Source organism: Crinia signifera, chromosome 8 (assembly GCF_055691185.1).
Source record: "Crinia signifera chromosome 8, ASM5569118v1, whole genome shotgun sequence".
Classification (NCBI taxonomy): domain Eukaryota; kingdom Metazoa; phylum Chordata; class Amphibia; order Anura; family Myobatrachidae; genus Crinia; species Crinia signifera.
The window spans coordinates 161,570,721-161,589,976 of record NC_139224.1 but is presented as its reverse complement, the minus strand read 5'-3'; the positions used below and the strand labels follow the sequence as shown (position 1 = coordinate 161,589,976).

Below are 19,256 nucleotides of genomic sequence, written 5' to 3'. Positions count from 1 at the left end.
GCCCACTTTAGTGACGTCGGCGGGGCCCGGGACCGCCCGCAAGTGTGACGTCGGCAGCCCGGCCCGCCCGCAAGTGTGATGTCGGAAGCGAGCATCTCAAGGCAAATAAACATGGTGCAATTTGAACTAAAAAGATCAAATCGCAAACAATAATCATACCATCAGCCACAGAAGCGATATTGAAGGCTTTCAATTAACTAGTTCAAACTCGCAGGCGAGGTGCCCCCTTTGGTGCAGGAGCCCGGTGGCAGATGACTCCATTGTCTCCCGGCGCTTAGTCCTATAGAGTGTGCCTTTGCACTTTCTTTTTTTCTTTGTGATCTGGGTGATAACAGATTTATATTACAATGATGTGCCTGAGCCATGCAGTGGAATAACGTGCTAAATACATCTATATTTGTATTTTAGGGGAGGTGCGAGGGCCTGGAGGTCACACAGACTTAATGGCAGAATACAACAATATAGTTCATACCTAGGGAAGTCGGGGGGGGGGGGGGGGGGGGGGAGGGTGATCAGCTTTTGTCATCTTCTTTTCCCATCGTTACTCAGACTGTGATTTCCTAGAGTAGAGGCCATCGCTGAGTGTTCAGCTGTGGAGTTTCCTGTACCTAATAGTCCAGCCTACGCCTTTTCCTCTTTCCATGTCCAAATCCCAGATCTGTGGAAGACAGAGGTGCTGAGTGTAAGAAAGTCTAGCGGGAGCTAATGTCGGAGTCCTCACCAACAATTGGTTATTGCAGTGTGGAATTTGGCCCCTGAGCTAGCGATTAATGGCGGCCATGCCATGATGTGAGATCAGACATCTGATTAGTGATCCCTGAAGACTCCTCACTGGGATACGACTGGGATATTATGGAAATCTGCCTCTGCTGTTTGTGACTTGGATGAGATGAATGCCTTTGGATTGATATGATGGTGGATCTGTTCTAAGCACTAATCCGTGGCCATAAGAAATAATGTGGATTTGGGTGGTGACTGCTGGCCACACTCTGGGAGAGCTTCACCTTGGATTGGATTAAGGACAATGCTGAAGCTGTTTCATCTCCTGAGTCTCTTCCTTGGATCTTTCCCTCTGACAGAAATCGGTAATAGCACCGTTTTTATTTTCATTAGTCCGTTAAGATTTAACTCTCTGAGTGCCAAAGAAATTTGTCAAAATCGGTGCGAAAATTACCAAGCGAACATTTTTCAGCAAGTGCCATAGTGACCTAACGACGTATTGTCATGAATACTCAATATATAAGGGATACAATAGAGTTGAAGAAGGGACTATATTATATATTTACAGTTATTTATGTAGTGCACATATAATATACAGCACTTTTCCAGGCATATGATGTCATTTACAACTGGACCTGTCCCAGTGGAGCTTACAGTCTATATTCACTACCACATGGACACACACACACATACACTATGGTACATTTTGTTCTCTCATAAGCCAGTTACCCTACTGCACCAGTGTGCTTTTAGAGTGTGGAGTGAAGGCAGAGTGCCCAAAGTAAACCCACTAGTAATGCTGACTACTGTGCCAACTGTGCTGGCCCACTATTATGCTAACTATGCTGTCTCACTGTATCTATATCTGATCCATCTGTGTGTGTGTGTGTCACTGTATAATGTATGGGTTTGTGTATTCTGTGTCATTGTGTAGTGTATAGTATGGCACTGTGTAGTGTGTGTCACTGTATAATATAAGGGTTTGTGTATTGTGTGTCATTGTGTAGTGTATAGTATGGCACCGTGTAGTGTGTGTCACTGTATAATGTGTGACTTTGTATAGTGTGTGTCACTGTATATAGTATGGAACTGTGTTGCGTGTCACTGTATAATGTATGGCACTGCGTGTTACACATTTTGCCACACACAATAATGCCCATTACCCATTACACATTATAACACACACCATAATGCCCCTTGCATATTATGCCACACACAGTAATGCCTATTACATATTATACCACACACCATAATGCCCCTTACATATTATACCACACACAGTAATGCCTATTACACCACACACCATAAGGCCTATTACATATTATACCACACACCGTAATGCCCCTTACATATTATACCACACACCGTAATGCCCCTTACATATTATACCACACACCGTTATGCCCCTTACATATTATACCACACACCATTACATATTATGCGACACATGCAAAAATGCTTCTTAAACATAATGTGAGACAGTAAGACTCCTCTGTTCACCCCCTCCGTGACACCCCTCAGCGCTGCTCCTATGTTAAACCCCCCCACGATCCCAAGAGCACTACTCCTTTCACCTGCTTTAAGTCCGCCTCCCTAGCACCGCTCCTCCACCGCCAGACTCCTTTCACCCCCAGTACCCCCACCGAACGCATTTCCGCCAAGTTTTTTCTTCTTCACGCCAGCGCTGTGAATCTGAGTCTGGGTAAGGGCCATAGGGTCGACAGTCATTGGGGTGACCACTATTGGTCAACAGGCTATAGGTCGACCCATGAAAAAGGTTGACCTGCCTTAGGTCGACATATGTTTTTTGCCGTTTTTGGTGTCTTATGTCGGCATACGTTGATGTGGACACTGTATAAGTGTACCGCGTCCCCTTGCATGGCTCGCTTCACTCGCAATGCCTTGGGCACAGTGCCTTGCCTTGCTCGGCACACTATTATAATATAACTCTATGTCCTTTATGTGGATGGTAAAGTATGAAAAACCACCTGTTTTGGAAAAAATATGAAAAACTTATGTCAACCATTTTCAAGTCGATCTTTCCCATGTCAACCTATTGCATGTGTTGGTCTATTGCATGTGTTGACCTTTTGACCATGTTGACCTAAGGTATGTTGACTTTTTAATGTCTCTACCTATGGCCTGTCAACTTTATTACTCTGCATTCCCAGGGTCCTTCACTCCCAGCCCTCAGTAGCTTGTGATAAAGCCGGAGCTTTATCCAAGCATCAGGTGGGCAGGCCATGGTGGGGAACTCAAGCTGGCGGTGGCATTATTTTGATGTTTTAAAGCCCTAAATGGCAGCGGGGCAGGGGCATGTGGTTAGGCATACCACCAGCACATACGCTATATCACGCCCTAGCCCCCTACTTGCTGCACTGGGGATTCAATGCTGACAGGTTGACTAATTTCTGCAATGCGATACCTCCTGGAAGTGTCAGTAGCCCATTGTAGCTACACATCGCCCAGCTGGCCGGAACCCTCCCTGGAGGTGGTGGCTGTGCTGACATTCCCCGCAGCAGCTCACTGAGCACATCACAGGGACAGGCTTTCGGAGCCTCGGGTACTCATTAATGCATTGGTTGCGGTATAGCGCGTCGACAATGTCTAGATCGACAATGTCTAGATCGACAGTCATATGGTTAACCACTAATGGTCAACAGTGACTAGGTCAATATCTGAAAATGGTTGACATACTATAGGTTGACTTTTGCCAGAAGGTCGACACAAGTCGACATAGACATAGATCTGTTCCTTCAACGTCATCTATTTTTCGTATCAGCAGTTGATTATATAGGTTGTTCTTAACATTTCCGCTTTTCATTTTATACTTATAGGGGTGAGAGTTTCTAGAAGTCTGAGATGTTGCCCCTAGCAACCAATCAGATTCTACATGTTATTTATCTAGCATATTTTAGAGGGTAATATCTTGAATCTGCTGTATTTATTCTTCCTATAGGTGTCCTGTGCATCAACACTGAGCCTTTTTCATTTATTCTATATTGTTACATTGTGTGGTTATGGCATACTTGCCTACTCTATTACCCCTTTCACATAGCAAATGCCGGGTCACACACGGGATCTGGAGCCGGGTCACTGACGTCATCACGGGGGACCAGGCGGAGTGGTGGCACGTCAGAAGGGGGTGGGGAAGGAGGCAGCACTGAGGTGACGTTGCTGGCTCTACCATAAAAGTGGGTACTCTTTACCTAGCACGGCGCCCATCGCGGTCATCGCGGGCATTGAATGCACTAAAAAATCGGGTGCGACGCGACCGACGCGATGCCCGCGATTTCCCATAGGGACCAATGTTAAATTTCTCAATTGACCCGATTTTTCTGTTCAATGCCTCAATTGACCCGATTTTTCCATAGGAATCAATGTTAAATGGCCCACAGAGGCCAAATAGCCACCCTGAAGTGTGAAATGGCCCCCACAATTGTTAACGCCACCCCACGATCAACGTGAACCCGAAGCGTGGCGAGCGCTATCCACGTCGGCGTGGAGCTGAGAATAGAATAGTGTGGCGAGCGAGCCCCGCGAGAGGACGAGGATACCTGTGAAGCCCACGAAGGGACGCGATTACCTGTGAAGGTATCCGCGTGCGCTCGCCACGCTTTGGGCTCGGTGGCTCGCTGCGCTTGCCACACTATTCTATTCTCAACTCCACGCTGACATGGATAGTGGGGGTATGAAAAGGTCGTAGGACGCGTACCGCCGCCGCTCGCCACGCTTCGGGTTTACGTTGATCGTGGGGTGGCGTTAACAATTGTGGGGGCCATTTCACACTTCAGGGTGCCTATTTGGCCTCTGTGGGCCATTTAACATTGTTTCCTATGGAAAAATCGTGTCAATTGAGGCATTGAACAGGAAAATCGGGTCAATTGAGAAATTTAACATTGTTCCCTATGGGAAATCGCGGGCATCGCGTCGCACCCGATTTTTAGTGCATTCAATGGCCGCGATGCCCGCAATTTTTTTGCCTGCAATGCCCACGATCAAAATTGTGGGCGCCGTGCTAGGTAAAGAGTACCAAAAGTGAATGTGACCCGAGTCACTCAACCCGGGTTACCTGTTCACACTGCCCAGCAACCCAGGTCCGACCCAGGGATACTCCCCCCAGGTTATTTTTGCGCTGTGAAAGGGGTATAAAAGTGTCCTGTAAGGCCTGAGAGGAGGTGCTACATGTAACTACAGGGAATCGGGACAGACTTTCAGTCACTACTAGTCCCCCCCCCAAAGGCGGGCCGACATGATGCAGATCCATGTGTGGTTTCTTCATGAGTTGGTCCATGATGAGTAATCAGGAAATAACAGATGTGTTTGGAAATTGCAGATATGTGTTATGTGTTATCTTTAGTAACATCACTGACACAGTGGAACAGTGACTTCACCAGTCACTTCATTCCAACGTGATGACATCACTTTTATCACTCTTCAGCATTATTTTATATATTTGATTATTATATGATTTTGTCTATTTTATTTATGTTTTCATCATTGTATTAGATTAAATAGATTTATTTACTACTTTCTGATTTTTCTTTTGCACTGAACACTGACATTAGTTACTCAGGAACAAACCTTACTTAGATTTCTAGTAGTGTCTATGACAAATATTTATTTCCTACTGTAACTGAATTTTTGGTACTCTTTACCTAGCACGGTGCCCATCGCGGGCATTGAATGCACTAAAAAATCGGGTGCGACGCGACCGACGCGATTTCCCATAGGGAACAATGTTAAATTTCTCAATTGACCCGATTTTTCTGTTCAATGCCTCAATTGACACGATTTTTCCATAGGAAACAATGTTAAATGGCCCACAGAGGCCAAATAGGCACCGCGCGGGGCGGCGGTACGCGTCCTACGACCTTTTCATACCCCCACTATCCACGTCGGCGTGGAGTTGAGAACAGAATAGTGTGGCGAGCGTAGCGAGCCACCGAGCCCGAAGCGTGGCGAGCGCAGCGAGCCCCGCGAGGGGACGCGGATACCTGTGAAGCCCGCGAAGGGACGCGTTTACCTGTGAAGGTATTCGCGTCCGCTCGCCACGCTTCGGGCTCACCACACTATTCTATTCTCAACTCCACGCCGACGTGGATAGTGGGGGTATGAAAAGGTCGTAGGACGCGTACCGCCACCCCTCGCGGGCTCGCTGCGCTCGCCACGCTTCGGGTTCACGTTGATCGTGGGGTGGAGTTAACAATTGTGGGGGCCATTTCACACTTTAGGGTGCCTATTTGGCCTCTGTGGGCCATTTAACATTGTTTCCTATGGAAAAATCGGGTCCATTGAGGCATTGAACAGTAAAATCGGGTCAATTGAGACATTTAACATTGTTCCCTATGGGAAATCGCGGGCATCGCGTCGGTTGCGTCGCACCCGATTTTTAGTGCATTCAATGGCCGCGATGCCCGCAATTTTTTTACCTGCGATGCCCACGATCAAAATCGTGGGCGCCGTGCTAGGTAAAGAGTACCGAATTTTTTTTTCAGTTGACCTTACATTAAATTTGTTTTTATCAATCCGTATTGAGTAATGTATATGTTTAACCAAGGCTGTTTTGGAACTGGTGAGGTCAATTGTGTATAGTGTATTGGAAGGTTACTAGCAAGCAGAGCGTTAATGCCAATAACCCCTTGAGTTCCGCACATATCACGCATAGTATATATTACCAGTTATTAATATAGTAGTATACATCAGTAGACCAGTAGATATCTATGTACTAATGCATCTTGTGCATTACAGGTGCCGTTCTAGATGTCACACTGGTGTCCGCTACTTCTGGGCACAGCAAGGTGAATTTATCATTATTATGTGTGACCGGAGAGCGGGAGATGAAGAGCTCAGATCTGCGCATTGAGCGAGACAACACCATCGTACGCATCCCTCTGGGAACATCCTTCCAGACCAAAGCAATAAAGACTGGGCTGCAGGCCAGCGGATTCTCACCCAACGAGCTGGTTGGCGTCTTCTATTGCATCGCAAAGGGGCCCTCCGAGCAAACCAAGATACTCTATACCTACAACAGCCCATCTGGTAAGTGCTGAGCTAGCACCAGTTATTCATGTAGTAGGCATGTAGAGGTGGGCACTATTGTGGCATTGGGTGCAAGTGGGCGATAGAAACATACTGTAGAATTTGACGGCAGATAAGAACCACTTGGCCCATCTAGTCTGCCCCTTTCTTAAACATGTTACCTCAAACCATATTTGATCCTTATTTCTCTGTAAGGATATCAATATGCCTATCCCAAGCATGTTTAATTTGTTCTACTGTATTTGCCTTTACCACCTCTGATGGGAGGCTATTCCACTTATCTACTACTCTTTCTGTGAAGTAATTCTTCCTCACATTTCCCCTGAATCTTCCTCCCTCTAGTGCCAGTGTCATGTCCTCATGTTCTGCTTCTCCTCTTCCTGTGACTAATGTCACCCACCTGTACCTTCCTCCCCCCCTAGTGTCAGTGCATGTCCTCGTGTTCTGCTGCTCCTCTTCCTGTGAAGAATGTCTCCCACCTGTACCTTGTTAAAGCCCTTGATATATTTGAAAGTTTCTATCATGTCCCCCCTTTCCCTTGTCTGATCCAAAGTGTACATATTAAGATCTTTTAGTCTTTCCTGGTACGTTTTGTGATGTAGGCCATGCACCATTTTAGTTGCCCTTCTTTGTACAGTCTCGGCCTCCAGAACTGAACACAATACTCTAGGTGAGGTCGTACCAATGACCTATACAGTGGCATTATTACTTCTTTCTTTCTACTGCTGATACCTCTCCCTATGCAACCAAGCATCTGACTTACCTTCTTCACTGCTTTGTTACATTGCCTACCTGCTTTTAAGTCCCCTGAAATAGTGACACCTAGATCCCTCTCTTCCTCAGTAGTTTCCATTATAGTGCCATTTATACTATATTTAGTCTTTGGCTTTTTGAGACCCAAGTGCATGATTTAGCATTTTTTTTTTACATTAAACTGCAGTTGCCATGCTCTTGATCATTCCTCTAATCTACCTAGATCATCAATCATTTTTTTTACCCCTCCTGGTGTGTCTGCCCTGTTGCATACCTTTGTGTCATCTGCAAAAAGGCACATTTTACCCTCAATTCCATTTGCAATATCACCAATAAAGATATTAAAAAGCACCGGTCCAAGTACAGATCCCTGGGGTACTCCACTTGTAATGTTTTCCTCCTTTGACTGTACTCAAGTGGCCACATAGAGAAATATACATTGGAAAGTGTATGTCTAGTATTCATTTTAAGTGTATTATTAAAAGTAAAATTTTAGTACAATTCATTCTAACAATGGCACATTCCCTCTCACCCTGATTGTTATACTAGTATTAAATAACTAGGTGATTCATCGCGCCCTACGGGCGCTCTTCACACCGGCGTAAGGGGCTACGCCCCTTAATTTGTGAACATTTGTATTGTGAGAAATATGGTTAGAATTGTATGAAAGATGCCCTGTATTGCAGCTTCTGGCAGTGGGTGAGGGTCCAGCGTGGCAGCACAGGAGTACCGGACGGTGGCCCTGAGTCAGTGTCTCCTCCTACTGGGTGGGAGTTAGGGTGCATGAGAGCAGGAGGCTGGGATATGAGGCATGATAGGGGTATGTGGGCAACACAGCGTCAGCGATTACCCAGTGGTGGAAGTTACGGTTCAGGAGAGCAGGAAGCTGGGTAGTGATAGGGGTGTGTGGGCATACGGGGGACTAAAGAGGGTGGTGGACACTGTGCAGCTTCTGCCAGTGGGTGAGGGTCCAGCGTGGCAGCACAGAAATACAGGAGTCAGTGTCTCCTCCGACTGGGTGGGAGTTAGGGTGCATGAGAGCAGGAGGCTGGGCGGTAAAGCATGATAGGGGAATGTGGGCAACACAGGGTGAGCGGGTCTCCACTGGCGGAAGTTACGGGGCAGGAGAACAGGAGGCAGGGCAGTGTCCTCCCACATTGATGGCAAAAGTATTCAACATCGGCCATAAACCATCGATTATTTGAAAATCATTGATGGTCGATGGGCATCCCTAGAACTGGAGGAGGGTGGGGGACAGTATGCAGCTCCCGGCAGTGGGTGAGCGTCTCCTACCACTGGGAGGGAGTGAGCGTGCATGAGAGCAGGAGGCTGTATAATAGTGGTATGTGGGCAAGACATTGATAAAAGTTGTGGCGCTGGTGCAGAGGGCAGTGGGGAAACCTGCAATGCGGCAGCCAGGGCCGGATTTCCCACCTAGGGGCGGTACCTGCTTGTGGTGGTACAGGATCCCCCATTGTCACGGGGGTACGTGAAATGCGGGGGCCGCGGTGGTCCGCTGGGGGGTGGAATTGCCGGAAGGGGGTCTGCAAATTGCGGGAGGGGGGGTGGTGTGTGGGGATCCGCGGTTAGCGGGAGGGGGCGGGGGTCCGCAAATCGTGGGCGGGGGCGCGGGGGGGCTTGAATCGTGGGAAGGGGGGTCCGCAAATTGCGGGAGGGGGGTTGTCGGGGTTAGTGAATTGCGGGAGGGGGGGTTGCGGAGGTCCGTGAATTGCGGGAGGGGCGCGTGGGGTGCCGTGAGTCAAGAGGGGGTGGTGCGGGGGTCCGTGAATCACGGGAGGGGTCATGAATCGCAGGAGGCGGGGGTCGTGGGGGTGCTGCGAATCGCAGGAGGGGGGTGTGGGGGGTTGCCGTGAATTGCATGAGGGGGGCGTGAATCAAGGGAGGGTGGGCGCAGGGGGGTGGTGCGGGGGTCCGTGAATTGCGGGAGGGGGCATAAATCGCGGGAGGGGGGGTCGTGGGGGGTTCCGAATCGCAGGAAGGGGGGTATGGGGGGTGCCGTGAATTGCGTGAGGGGGGCATGAATCGCGGGAGGGGGGGTCCCCGAATGTGTGAATTACGGGGCGGTCGCAAATCGCGAGAGGTGCCGAGGGGGCCCGCAAATCGCGGGAGGGGGGCGCTACGGGGGGTTTCGTGAATCGCGGGAGGGGGGGTCGTGAGGGGTTGCGAATCGCAGGAAGGGGGGTGTGGGGGGTGCCGTGAATTGCGTGAGGGGGGCATAAATCGCGGGAGGTGGGGTCCCCGAATGTGTGAATTAGGGGGCGGTCGCAAATCGCGAGAAGTGCCGAGGGGGCCCGCAAATCGCGGGAGGGGGGCGCTACGGGGGGTTCCGTGAATCGCGGGAGGGGGCGGCGCGAATTGCGGGAGTGGGGTCGCAAATCATAGTAGGGGGGGTGCCGTGAATCGCGGGAGGGGGGGTCGCGGGGGGCCCTTTTAATGCCGGGAGGGGGGGTCGCAGGGGTCCCGCGAATCGGGGGAGGGGAGGATGCAGGGGTCCTGCGAATTGCGGGAGGGGGCTCGCGGGAGGGAGGGGTCGCTGGGGTCCCGCGATTTGCGGGAGGGTCGCGGGGGTCCCGCGTTTCGCGAGAGGGGGTGGTCGCGGAGGTCCAGCAAATCGCGGGAGGGGGTGGTCGGGTCTGGGACGGATATTAGACAGCACTTACATCGACAGCCATTACATCGACACCATTAGTTCGACAGCTCTATAGGTCGACATGGTTTTAGGTCGACATACCATTAGGTCGACATGTCATTATGTCGACAGCTCATTAGGTCGACAGCTCATTAGGTCGACAGATCATTAGGTCGACATGTTTTTATGTCGACACTGCCATTAGGTCGACAGAGTCTATGTCGACAGTCAAAAGGTCGACATGGGTTTTTTCACTGTTTTTTTGGCCGAAATGTCGACACAGTCGACATGGACACAGTTTGAAGTGTACCGCAGCCGCTCGCTATGCTTCGGGCACGGTGCCTCGCTGCGCTCGGCACACTATTTTATTCTCCCACCACGCCCTAGTGGATAGTAGGGCATGAAATACCGCCTGTCGGCACATGCCGGCTCAATAAACAGTGAAAAAACCCATGTCGACCTTTTGACTGTCGACATAGACACTGTCGACCTAATGGCAGTGTCGACCTAAAAACATGTCGACCTAATGAGCTGTCGACCTAATGAGCTGTCGACCTAATGAGCTGTCGACATAATGACATGTCGACCTAATGGTATGTCGACCTAAAGCCATGTCGACCTATTGAGGTGTCGAACTAATGGTGTCGATGTAATGGCTGTCGATGTAAGTGCTGTCTAACAATAGTCCGGATACCGGGGTGGTCGCGGGGGTCCCGCGAATCGCGGGAGGGGGGTCGTGGGGGTCCCGCGAATCACGGGAGTCCCGCGAATCACGGGAGGGGGGGTCCCGCGACTTGCGGGAGGGTGGAAAGCGGGGGGCCCGCGAATCGCGGGAGGGGGGGGTGCGGGGTCCTGCGAATGGCGGGAGGGGGGGTCACGGGGGTTCCGCAAATCGCGGGAGGGGGGGTCGCGGGGGTCCCGCGAATCGCGGGAGGGGGGTCGCGGGGGTCCCGCGATTCGCGGGAGGGTCGTGGGGGGCCCGCGATTCGCGGGAGGGGGGGTCAGGGGGGGTCCCGCGAATCGCGGGGGTCGTGGGGGGGTCCCGCAAATCGCGGGAGGGGGGGGGGTCCCGTGAATCGCGGGAGGGGGGTCGTGGGGGTCCTGGCAGAGTGTAGGGATGTGCAGGAGTAATGGTGGATGGTGGCTGTGGAGTAATGGTGGATGGTGGGCGTGTACTGTAGCCCTGGCTGGGCGGGGGGAGGTGATGTCAAGGGGGTGGAACGTCAGACACATGAAAGTGAAACTGTTCTACACAGGAACGTTCTCCACAGGGGTTGAGTGACAGATCTGGCTAAATATATAAGAGATACAAAGGGGGTTCCAAGACTCTGCCTCTTGTACTGTCCCCTAACATCAATAATTCTAATAAATACAGCTAAAAATACTGAGATTATGTTTAATAATCTCCACAAAAGATATATACATATACTTTAGAGAAAGTGCTCTTTCTTTACAATAAATGTTATTGTGGAAACCATTACTCCATTTAAAATCTTAGTTCAAAACCAAAAACCTGTGCACTGGTCCATTTCGCCATTCCCCCAAAAGTGATAAATATGTTGAATTGCCTGTTATTTTAGACTTCTCCCATCACTCTGTGCCCCCACAATGCTGCCATGTATGTGCTGTCTGCTGACTACACATGTGATGCGATGGGTCATGGTATATCAGACTCCTCCCATCACTCTGTGCCCCCACAATGCTGCCATGTATGTGCTGTCTGCTGACTACACATGTGATGGGTTATGGTATATCAGACTCCTCCCATCACTCTGTGCCTCCACAATGCTGCCATGTATGTGCTGTCTGCTGACTACACATGTGATGTGATGGGTTATGGTATATCAGACTCCTCCCATCACTCTGTGCCTCCACAATGCTGCCATGTACGTGCTGTCTGCTGACTACACATGTGATGGGTTTTGGTATATCAGACTCCTCCCATCACTCTGTGCCTCCACAATGCTGCCATATATGTGCTGTCTGCTGACTACACATGTGATATGATGGGTTATGGTATATCAGACTTCTCCCATCACTCTGTGCCTCCACAATGCTGCCATGTATGTGCTGTCTGCTGACTACACATGTGATGTGATGGGTTATGGTATATCAGACTCCTCCCATCACTCTGTGCCTCCACAATGCTGCCATGTATGTGCTGTCTGCTGACTACACGTGATGTGATGAGTTATGGTATATTAGACTCCTCACATCACCCTGTGCCTCCACAATGCTGCCATGTACGTGCTGTCTGCTGACTACACGTGTGATGTGATGGGTTATGGTATATTAGACTCCTCCAATCAGTCTGTGCCTCCACAATGCTGCCATGTATGTGCTGTCTGCTGACTACACATGTGATGTGATGGGTTATGGTATATTAGACTTCTCCCATCACTTTGTGCCTCCACAATGCTGCCATGTATGTGCTGTCTGCTGACTACACATGTGATGGGTTATGGTATATCAGACTCCTCCCATCATGTTGTGCCTCCACAATGCTGCCATGTATGTGCTGTCTGCTGACTACACATGTGATGGGTTATGGTATATTAGTCTCCTCCCATCACTCTGTGCCTCCACAATGCTGCCATGTATGTGCTGTCTGCTGACTACACATGTGATGTGATGGGTTATGGTATATCAGACTCCTCCCATCACTCTGTGCCTCCACAATGCTGCCATGTATGTTCTGTCTGCTGACTACACGTGTGATGTGATGGGTTATGGTATATTAGACTCCTCCCATCACTCTGTGCCTCCACAATGCTGCCATGTATGTGCTGTCTGCTGACTACACGTGTGATGTGATGGGTTATGGTATATTAGACTCCTCCCATCACTCTGTGCCTCCACAATGCTGCCATGTATGTGCTGTCTGCTGACTACACGTGTGATGTGATGGGTTATGGTATATTAGACTCCTCCCATCACTCTGTGCCCCCACAATGCTGCCATGTATGTGCTGTCTGCTGACTACACGTGTGATGTGATGGGTTATGGTATATTAGACTCCTCCCATCACTCTGTGCCTCCACAATGCTGCCATGTATGTGCTGTCTGCTGACTACACGTGTGATGTGATGGGTTATGGTATATTAGACTCCTCCCATCACTCTTTGCCTCCACAATGCTGCCATGTATGTCCTGTCTGCTGACTACACGTGTGATGTAATGACCTTCTGCATATGGATGGCCATCTACAATCGATGTTTAGAAATCATCATTGGTTTATGGCTGATGTTGAATAGTTTTGCCATCGATTGGGGAGAACCAGATGGTTTCCCACCATCGATGTCAAGCTTAAACTAATAATTTTGTTTTTGCTTTTCCCCCCAAGGTGCCGGGACATGGAGCATAGCTAGCAACAGCTGTGCGCTGTGTCTCCTAGCAACAGCTGTGCGCTGTGTCTCCTAGCAACAGCTGTCCGCTGTGTCTCCTAGCAACAGCTGTCCGCTGTGTCTCCTAGCAACAGCTGTCCTCTGTGTCTCCTAGCAACAGCTGTGCTCTGTGTCTCCTAGCAACAGCTGTCCTTTCTGTCTCCTAGCAACAGCTGTGTTCTCTGTCTCCTAGCAACAGCTGTGCTCGGTGTCTCCTAGCAACAGCTGTGCTCGGTGTCTCCTAGCAACAGCTGTGCTCGGTGTCTCCTAGCAACAGCTGTGCTCGGTGTCTCCTAGCAACAGCTAGGGTTACCACCTCATGCCTTTAATTCCGGACACATATTAATTACACAAGTTCTGTGGCAGTTTAAAACCAGGTGAATGGAGTCTTGAAGTCAGCCAGACACAGAACCTGTGTAATTAATATGTGTCCGGAATTAAAGGGATGAGGTGGTAACCCTAGTAACAGCTGTCCTGTGTGTCTCCTAGTAACAGCTGTCCTGTGTGTCTCCTAGTAACAGCTGTCCTGTGAGGCTCCTAGTAACAGCTGTCCTGTGAGGCTCCTAGTAACAGCTGTCCTATGAGGCTCCTAGTAACAGCTGTCCTATGAGGCTCCTAGTAACAGCTGTCCTGTGAGGCTCCTAGTAACAGCTGTCCTGTATGGCTCCTAGTAACAAACAGTTGTCCTGTGAGTCCCCTAGTAACAGCTGTGCTGTGTGTCTCCTAGTAACAGCTGTCCTGTGTGTCCCCTAGTAACAGCTGTCCTGTGAGTCTCCTAGTAACAGCTGTTCTTTGTGTCTCCTAGTAACAGCTGTTCTTTGTGTCTCCTAGTAACAGCTGTACTTTGGGTACTTGTGTATTATCACGGCGCCCATCGCATTGCATACCACTAAATAAGGTATGCGATAGCATGCGATTTTCGCGTCAAAATGGAAAAATGTACAATTAAATATCGCATCGCATGCCAGCAAATGGCATGCGATGCGATCGCATGCGATTTTTAATTGTACAAGCACCCTGGTGCATACAATGTTAAATGCCCCCAGAATGTTAAATGCCCCCCCCCCCCCCCATTGTCAATGTGACCCCCACTATGAACACCAACCCGAAGAGTTGCGAGCACAGCGGGGCAGCGGTACGTGTCCTCCGACCTTTTCATACCCCCACTATCCACCTCGGCGTGGAGTTGATTTTAAATAGTGTGGTGAGCGCAGCGAGCCACTGAGCCCGAAGCATGGGGAGCGCAGCGAGCCCCGCGAGGGGACGCGGAATACATGTGAAGTCATCCGCGTCCGTTCGTACTTTGTTTTGTTAGGCCTTCTGGATTTATGACCTGGGAGCCCTATTGCACATGTGCCAGCCACAGTAAATGCTGGGTTCTCTGGGAATTATGTGTAAAGAGGCCCATAGGCAGAATATGATTTGTTGCTAAGAGCAATTCCTCTATTTTTTTTAATGAATGGGGTTACCTCACTCTTCTCACATAATATATATATATATACTAGGTGATTCATCGCGCCCTACGGGCGCTCTTCACACCGTCGTAAGGGGCTGCGCCCCCTTAATTTGTGAAGTTTGTATTGTGAGAAATATGGTTAGAATTGTATGAAATATGCCTGTATTGCAACTTCAGTTATAGGTGAAATGTGTTAAATAGAGAGCATATGATGTGGAAGGGGATGTGTATTGTTTTGTTTAATTAAAAAGCGGTTACAGAGTAAGATGTACATTGATAGTGTGGATGGTACAGTGACATTTGTGAGTGTGTGTGGGGGGGGCTGTGTGTGCATGTTGTTTAGGTGTGTGTGTGCAATAGTATAGTAGGGTGTTTTTGAGTCAGCGGATCCCCACTGGCAGAGGTCACAACACAGGAAAACAGGAGGCTGGGTAGTGATAGGGGTGTGTGGGCATAAGGGGGACTAAAGAGGAGGGTGGGAGATACTGTGCAGCTTCTGCCAGTGGGTGAGGGTCCAGGGTGGCAGTACAGGATGGTGGCCCTGAGTCAGTGTCTCCTCCTACTGGGTGGGAGTTAGGGTGCATGAGAGCAGGAGGCTGGGCTATGAGGCATGATAGGGTATGTGGGCATACGTGGGGGGTGCCGCGAATCGCGGGAGGTGCCGCGAATCATGGGAGGGGGGGCCCGGGGGGGGGGGGGGGGGGGGGGAGATGCCGTGAATGTGGGAGGGGTAAAAAAAACTGTGAAAAAACCCATGTCGACCTAGTGACCTGTCGACGGAAAGTCATGTTGACTGTTTCACCTGTACATATGTACATAAGTCGGTATTTTGACCATGTCGGGATTTTAAATGTCGGGATTTTGTCCTTGTCGGTATTATGACCCATTCGGGATTTTGACCTTGTCGGGATTTTAACCATCGGGATTTCATACCGAATCCCCTAATATTGGTATATCCTCTATTTAATGCAGAAATATACTGTTACCCCAGTAAATAATACAGTGGCGCGCTTCAGTAGGATAAGTAGAATGGATAATAATAATAATAATAGGTGTTTTACAGTCACCTGAATGTAAGACAAAATTTGAAATGGCCAATAGGTATTATTATTTATAATAACTACGGGGTCTACATTAATTTTGGTACTTGTGTACTTGTGCCCCGCTTCGGGCTCGCCACACTTTATATAATCAACTCCACGCCAACGTGGATAGTGGGGATATGAAAAAGTCGTAGGACGCGTACCGCCGCCCCTCGCGGGCTCACTGCGCTCGCCACGCTTCGGGTTCACGTTTATACTTGGGGGGTGGCGTGGGGGTGCATTTAAGCATTGTAAGCACCCATTAGGGTGCTTATAAAATTTATAATCGCATCCCATCGCATTGTAGAACATCTGCCGATATCGCGTCGCATCGCATGCAATATGGTCTGCAATGTGATGGGCGCCGTGATAGTACACAAGAACCTTCATTTCATATATAGCAATTTCTTGCAATTTTTTAACTTTACTCTAGGTATGGACATATCAATAGACAGTTTTTCTGTAATAACACAATGTGCAGATTTGAACACCTCTAATACTGATTAAAAAAAAAAAAAAAAAAAAATCGATCAATACACTGATTCTTTCATATAGGCATATTTAACATAAACAAACCATGTATATTTACATACCTAGTTCACAAGAGGTTTCAGATACCCATTAATAAACAGATGGCTTTCAGATGGTATATAAGTATATATACAGTGCTCCGCAGTCACAGAAATGCAGATTTTTCTAGACTAGTTACAGAAGTATGTATATGAGAAACTTTACGGAGATCCCAAAAAGGCCAGTGTGCTGCCAGCTCTGGGGGAGCTCTTTATATACTTCTTAAGGTGTGACATCACTTCACGTTGCTGAATAAGCATGGGGATTCTAATTAAATATCACTTAATGAATACATTTAACAGTGCCTAACAGTTTGTATCCATAGTGCGAGTGGCGCTAAATGGGACTTATTCAGATCTGAGCTCAGTACACATTTGTTTGGAAAATGGGCAAAACCATGTGCACCGCAGGTGGGGCAGATGTAACATGTGCAGAGAGAGTTGGGTGGGGTGTGCTGAAACTGAAATCTAAATTGCAGTGTAAAAATAATGCAGCCGGTATTTACCCTGCACAGAAACAAAATAACTCACACAAATCTAACTCTCTCTGCACATGTTACATCTGCCCCACCTGCAGTGCACATGGTTTTGCCCATTTTCCGAACAAATTTGTACTGAGCTCAGATCTGAATAAGGCCCTATGTGTGCATGCCATTCCTTGAAATATAGAAATAAATATAAAGGTAAAACAAACTAAATAAACTAAATAAACCACGACTGGTGGGTTCCACTGTGCATTCCATATGGCTACTTCCGGCCCGGTCAACTAAGTATGGGGATTTAATTCGATATCCCTTAATATTTTTATGTGCAGAATAAACGATATAGGTAGCGCAAATAGCTTAAAATATATGCATGCAAGTATGAAAACATACTAGACCAGGAACGGTCAGATGGAGCTTCCGGTCTAGCACAGCGTTCCATTGTGGGTTCCTTGTGTCTACTTCTGGTCCAGGACTATTGCAAATGTGGTGCTGCGCCCCCTTAACCTGTTAACGCAGTGGTTCCCAAACTGTGTGCCGTGGCTCCCTGGGGTGCCTCGGGACACATGCAGGGGTGCCGCGGCTTGGTGGTGCAGGACCAACTCAAATTATTAATGGTTAATTATTTATGAGCAAAACCAGTGCTGCTGGCTGCCAATCATAGAATGTGTACAAACAGAAGCAAATCCTGCCCTTTACCACATAACTGCCACTTAGAATCGCATATAAACCCAATCAAATTAATTTTTTTTGGACCTAGGGGTGCCGTGAAAAAAAATCTGATTCTCTAGGGTGCCGTGAATCAAAAAAGATTGGGAACCCCTGTGTTAACGCATTTATTGAGTGGGTGAGGAATGGGTGCTCTGGGTGGGGAGTGGTGGCTTTGTGGATACTGTGGGTGGATACTGTTGCCGGGTCTGGATTGGGCCATGTGTGTGGTTTGGCTAGGTGTGCGGTGTAGAGGCAGGTGTGCTTTAGTTGGGTTGGGGATGGACGGTGGCTGGTGTGCTGGCAGTGTTCGAGGGGAGGGCGCGGGATGGGGTTTGTGCATGCTGTGGATGTGGGAGAGGCTTGAGTGCCATGGGGGAGGGGCAGGTGTACTGCGGGTGGTGGATGAGTGGTTGCTGTGTTTTGTAGGTGGATGCTGGGGCGGGTGCGGTGGTGTTGTGGATGGTGGATGAGCGGCTGCAATTATGGAAATGGTGGGCGTACCCTTGGGAACGTAGGCATGGACATGCATTCATGGGGTGGGTGGCTGACATCATATGACATTAGCCGCCACCCCCCAATTTGGCGGATAGATAGCGAATATCTGAAAGGTACAGAGTTTTCAGAGTGAAGGCTACAAATCATGGGATGGGGAGAGACTATCAAATGATTTCTCATCCTTGCAGCCGCCCGTTAGTGGATGCATAAGTGTTTACATCTGCCCGTTTGGTAGTGCAGGGGGGGGGGGTGTTTGGCGGGGCGCTGTTTACATGCTCGGTAGGCAGCCTTGCGAGCAGATTTGAATTAGCCCCTTTGTTCTTGTAAAAGCACAAATGTAATAATTTGTTACTTTTGTATTGTAGTTGGTAACATGGTAAATTACAGTGTTTGGTGCGGGGATGCTAATGGGGGATGAAGGAGGTGGCGGGAACACTGGCGGGAGATTGGTGGGAGGGGGTGTGGGTTGTGATGCTGTAGGGGGACTGACCCTCAGTCCCCTTAATCTCCGGACAGTCTCCCACAGCATCACCACCCACACTTGGTGGTGATGCTGTAGGGGACTGTCCGGAGATCGCTGGGGATGGGGGTTTTGGTGCAGTGTGGCAAAACGGTGGTGCAGTGCTTCAACTAATGCCACCGGGGGACTGAGGGCTGGGGACACTGTGGAGGGAGATTGCGGAGGTGGAGTGCGGCTGGTGATGCTATAGACACTGTCCGGAGAGGGGGGGTGGGGGGTGCGGCTGGTGATGCTGGTGGGGGAGTAAGGGCTGGGGACACTGGGGGGAGATCGCGGTGGGTGATGGTGGACTGAGGGCTGGGGACACTGGCGGGAGAGTGGGTGCGGCGGATGGTGATGATGCTGGTGTATGTGTGTGATGATGGGGTGTGTGTGTGTGTGTGTGAGTAGGGA

The 19,256-nt window shown here is 49.2% G+C and overlaps 2 protein-coding genes across 2 annotated transcripts in view; one reads left to right on the top strand and one right to left on the bottom strand.

The window, feature by feature from the left end:
- C8H1orf210 (chromosome 8 C1orf210 homolog) overlaps positions 1–19,256 on the bottom strand; it is a 62,712-nt gene that overhangs the window by 42,319 nt on the left and 1,137 nt on the right. The window lies entirely within an intron of this gene.
- The window catches only part of TIE1 (tyrosine kinase with immunoglobulin like and EGF like domains 1), a 56,865-nt gene continuing 38,150 nt past the window's right edge, over positions 542–19,256 (top strand). The window contains exons 1-2 of the mRNA XM_083157579.1: positions 542–1,085; positions 6,472–6,762. Of these exons, the coding sequence (XP_083013705.1) occupies positions 1,025–1,085; positions 6,472–6,762 (352 nt within the window). The 5' untranslated portion in view covers positions 542–1,024. The remainder of the gene's footprint in view (positions 1,086–6,471; positions 6,763–19,256) is intronic.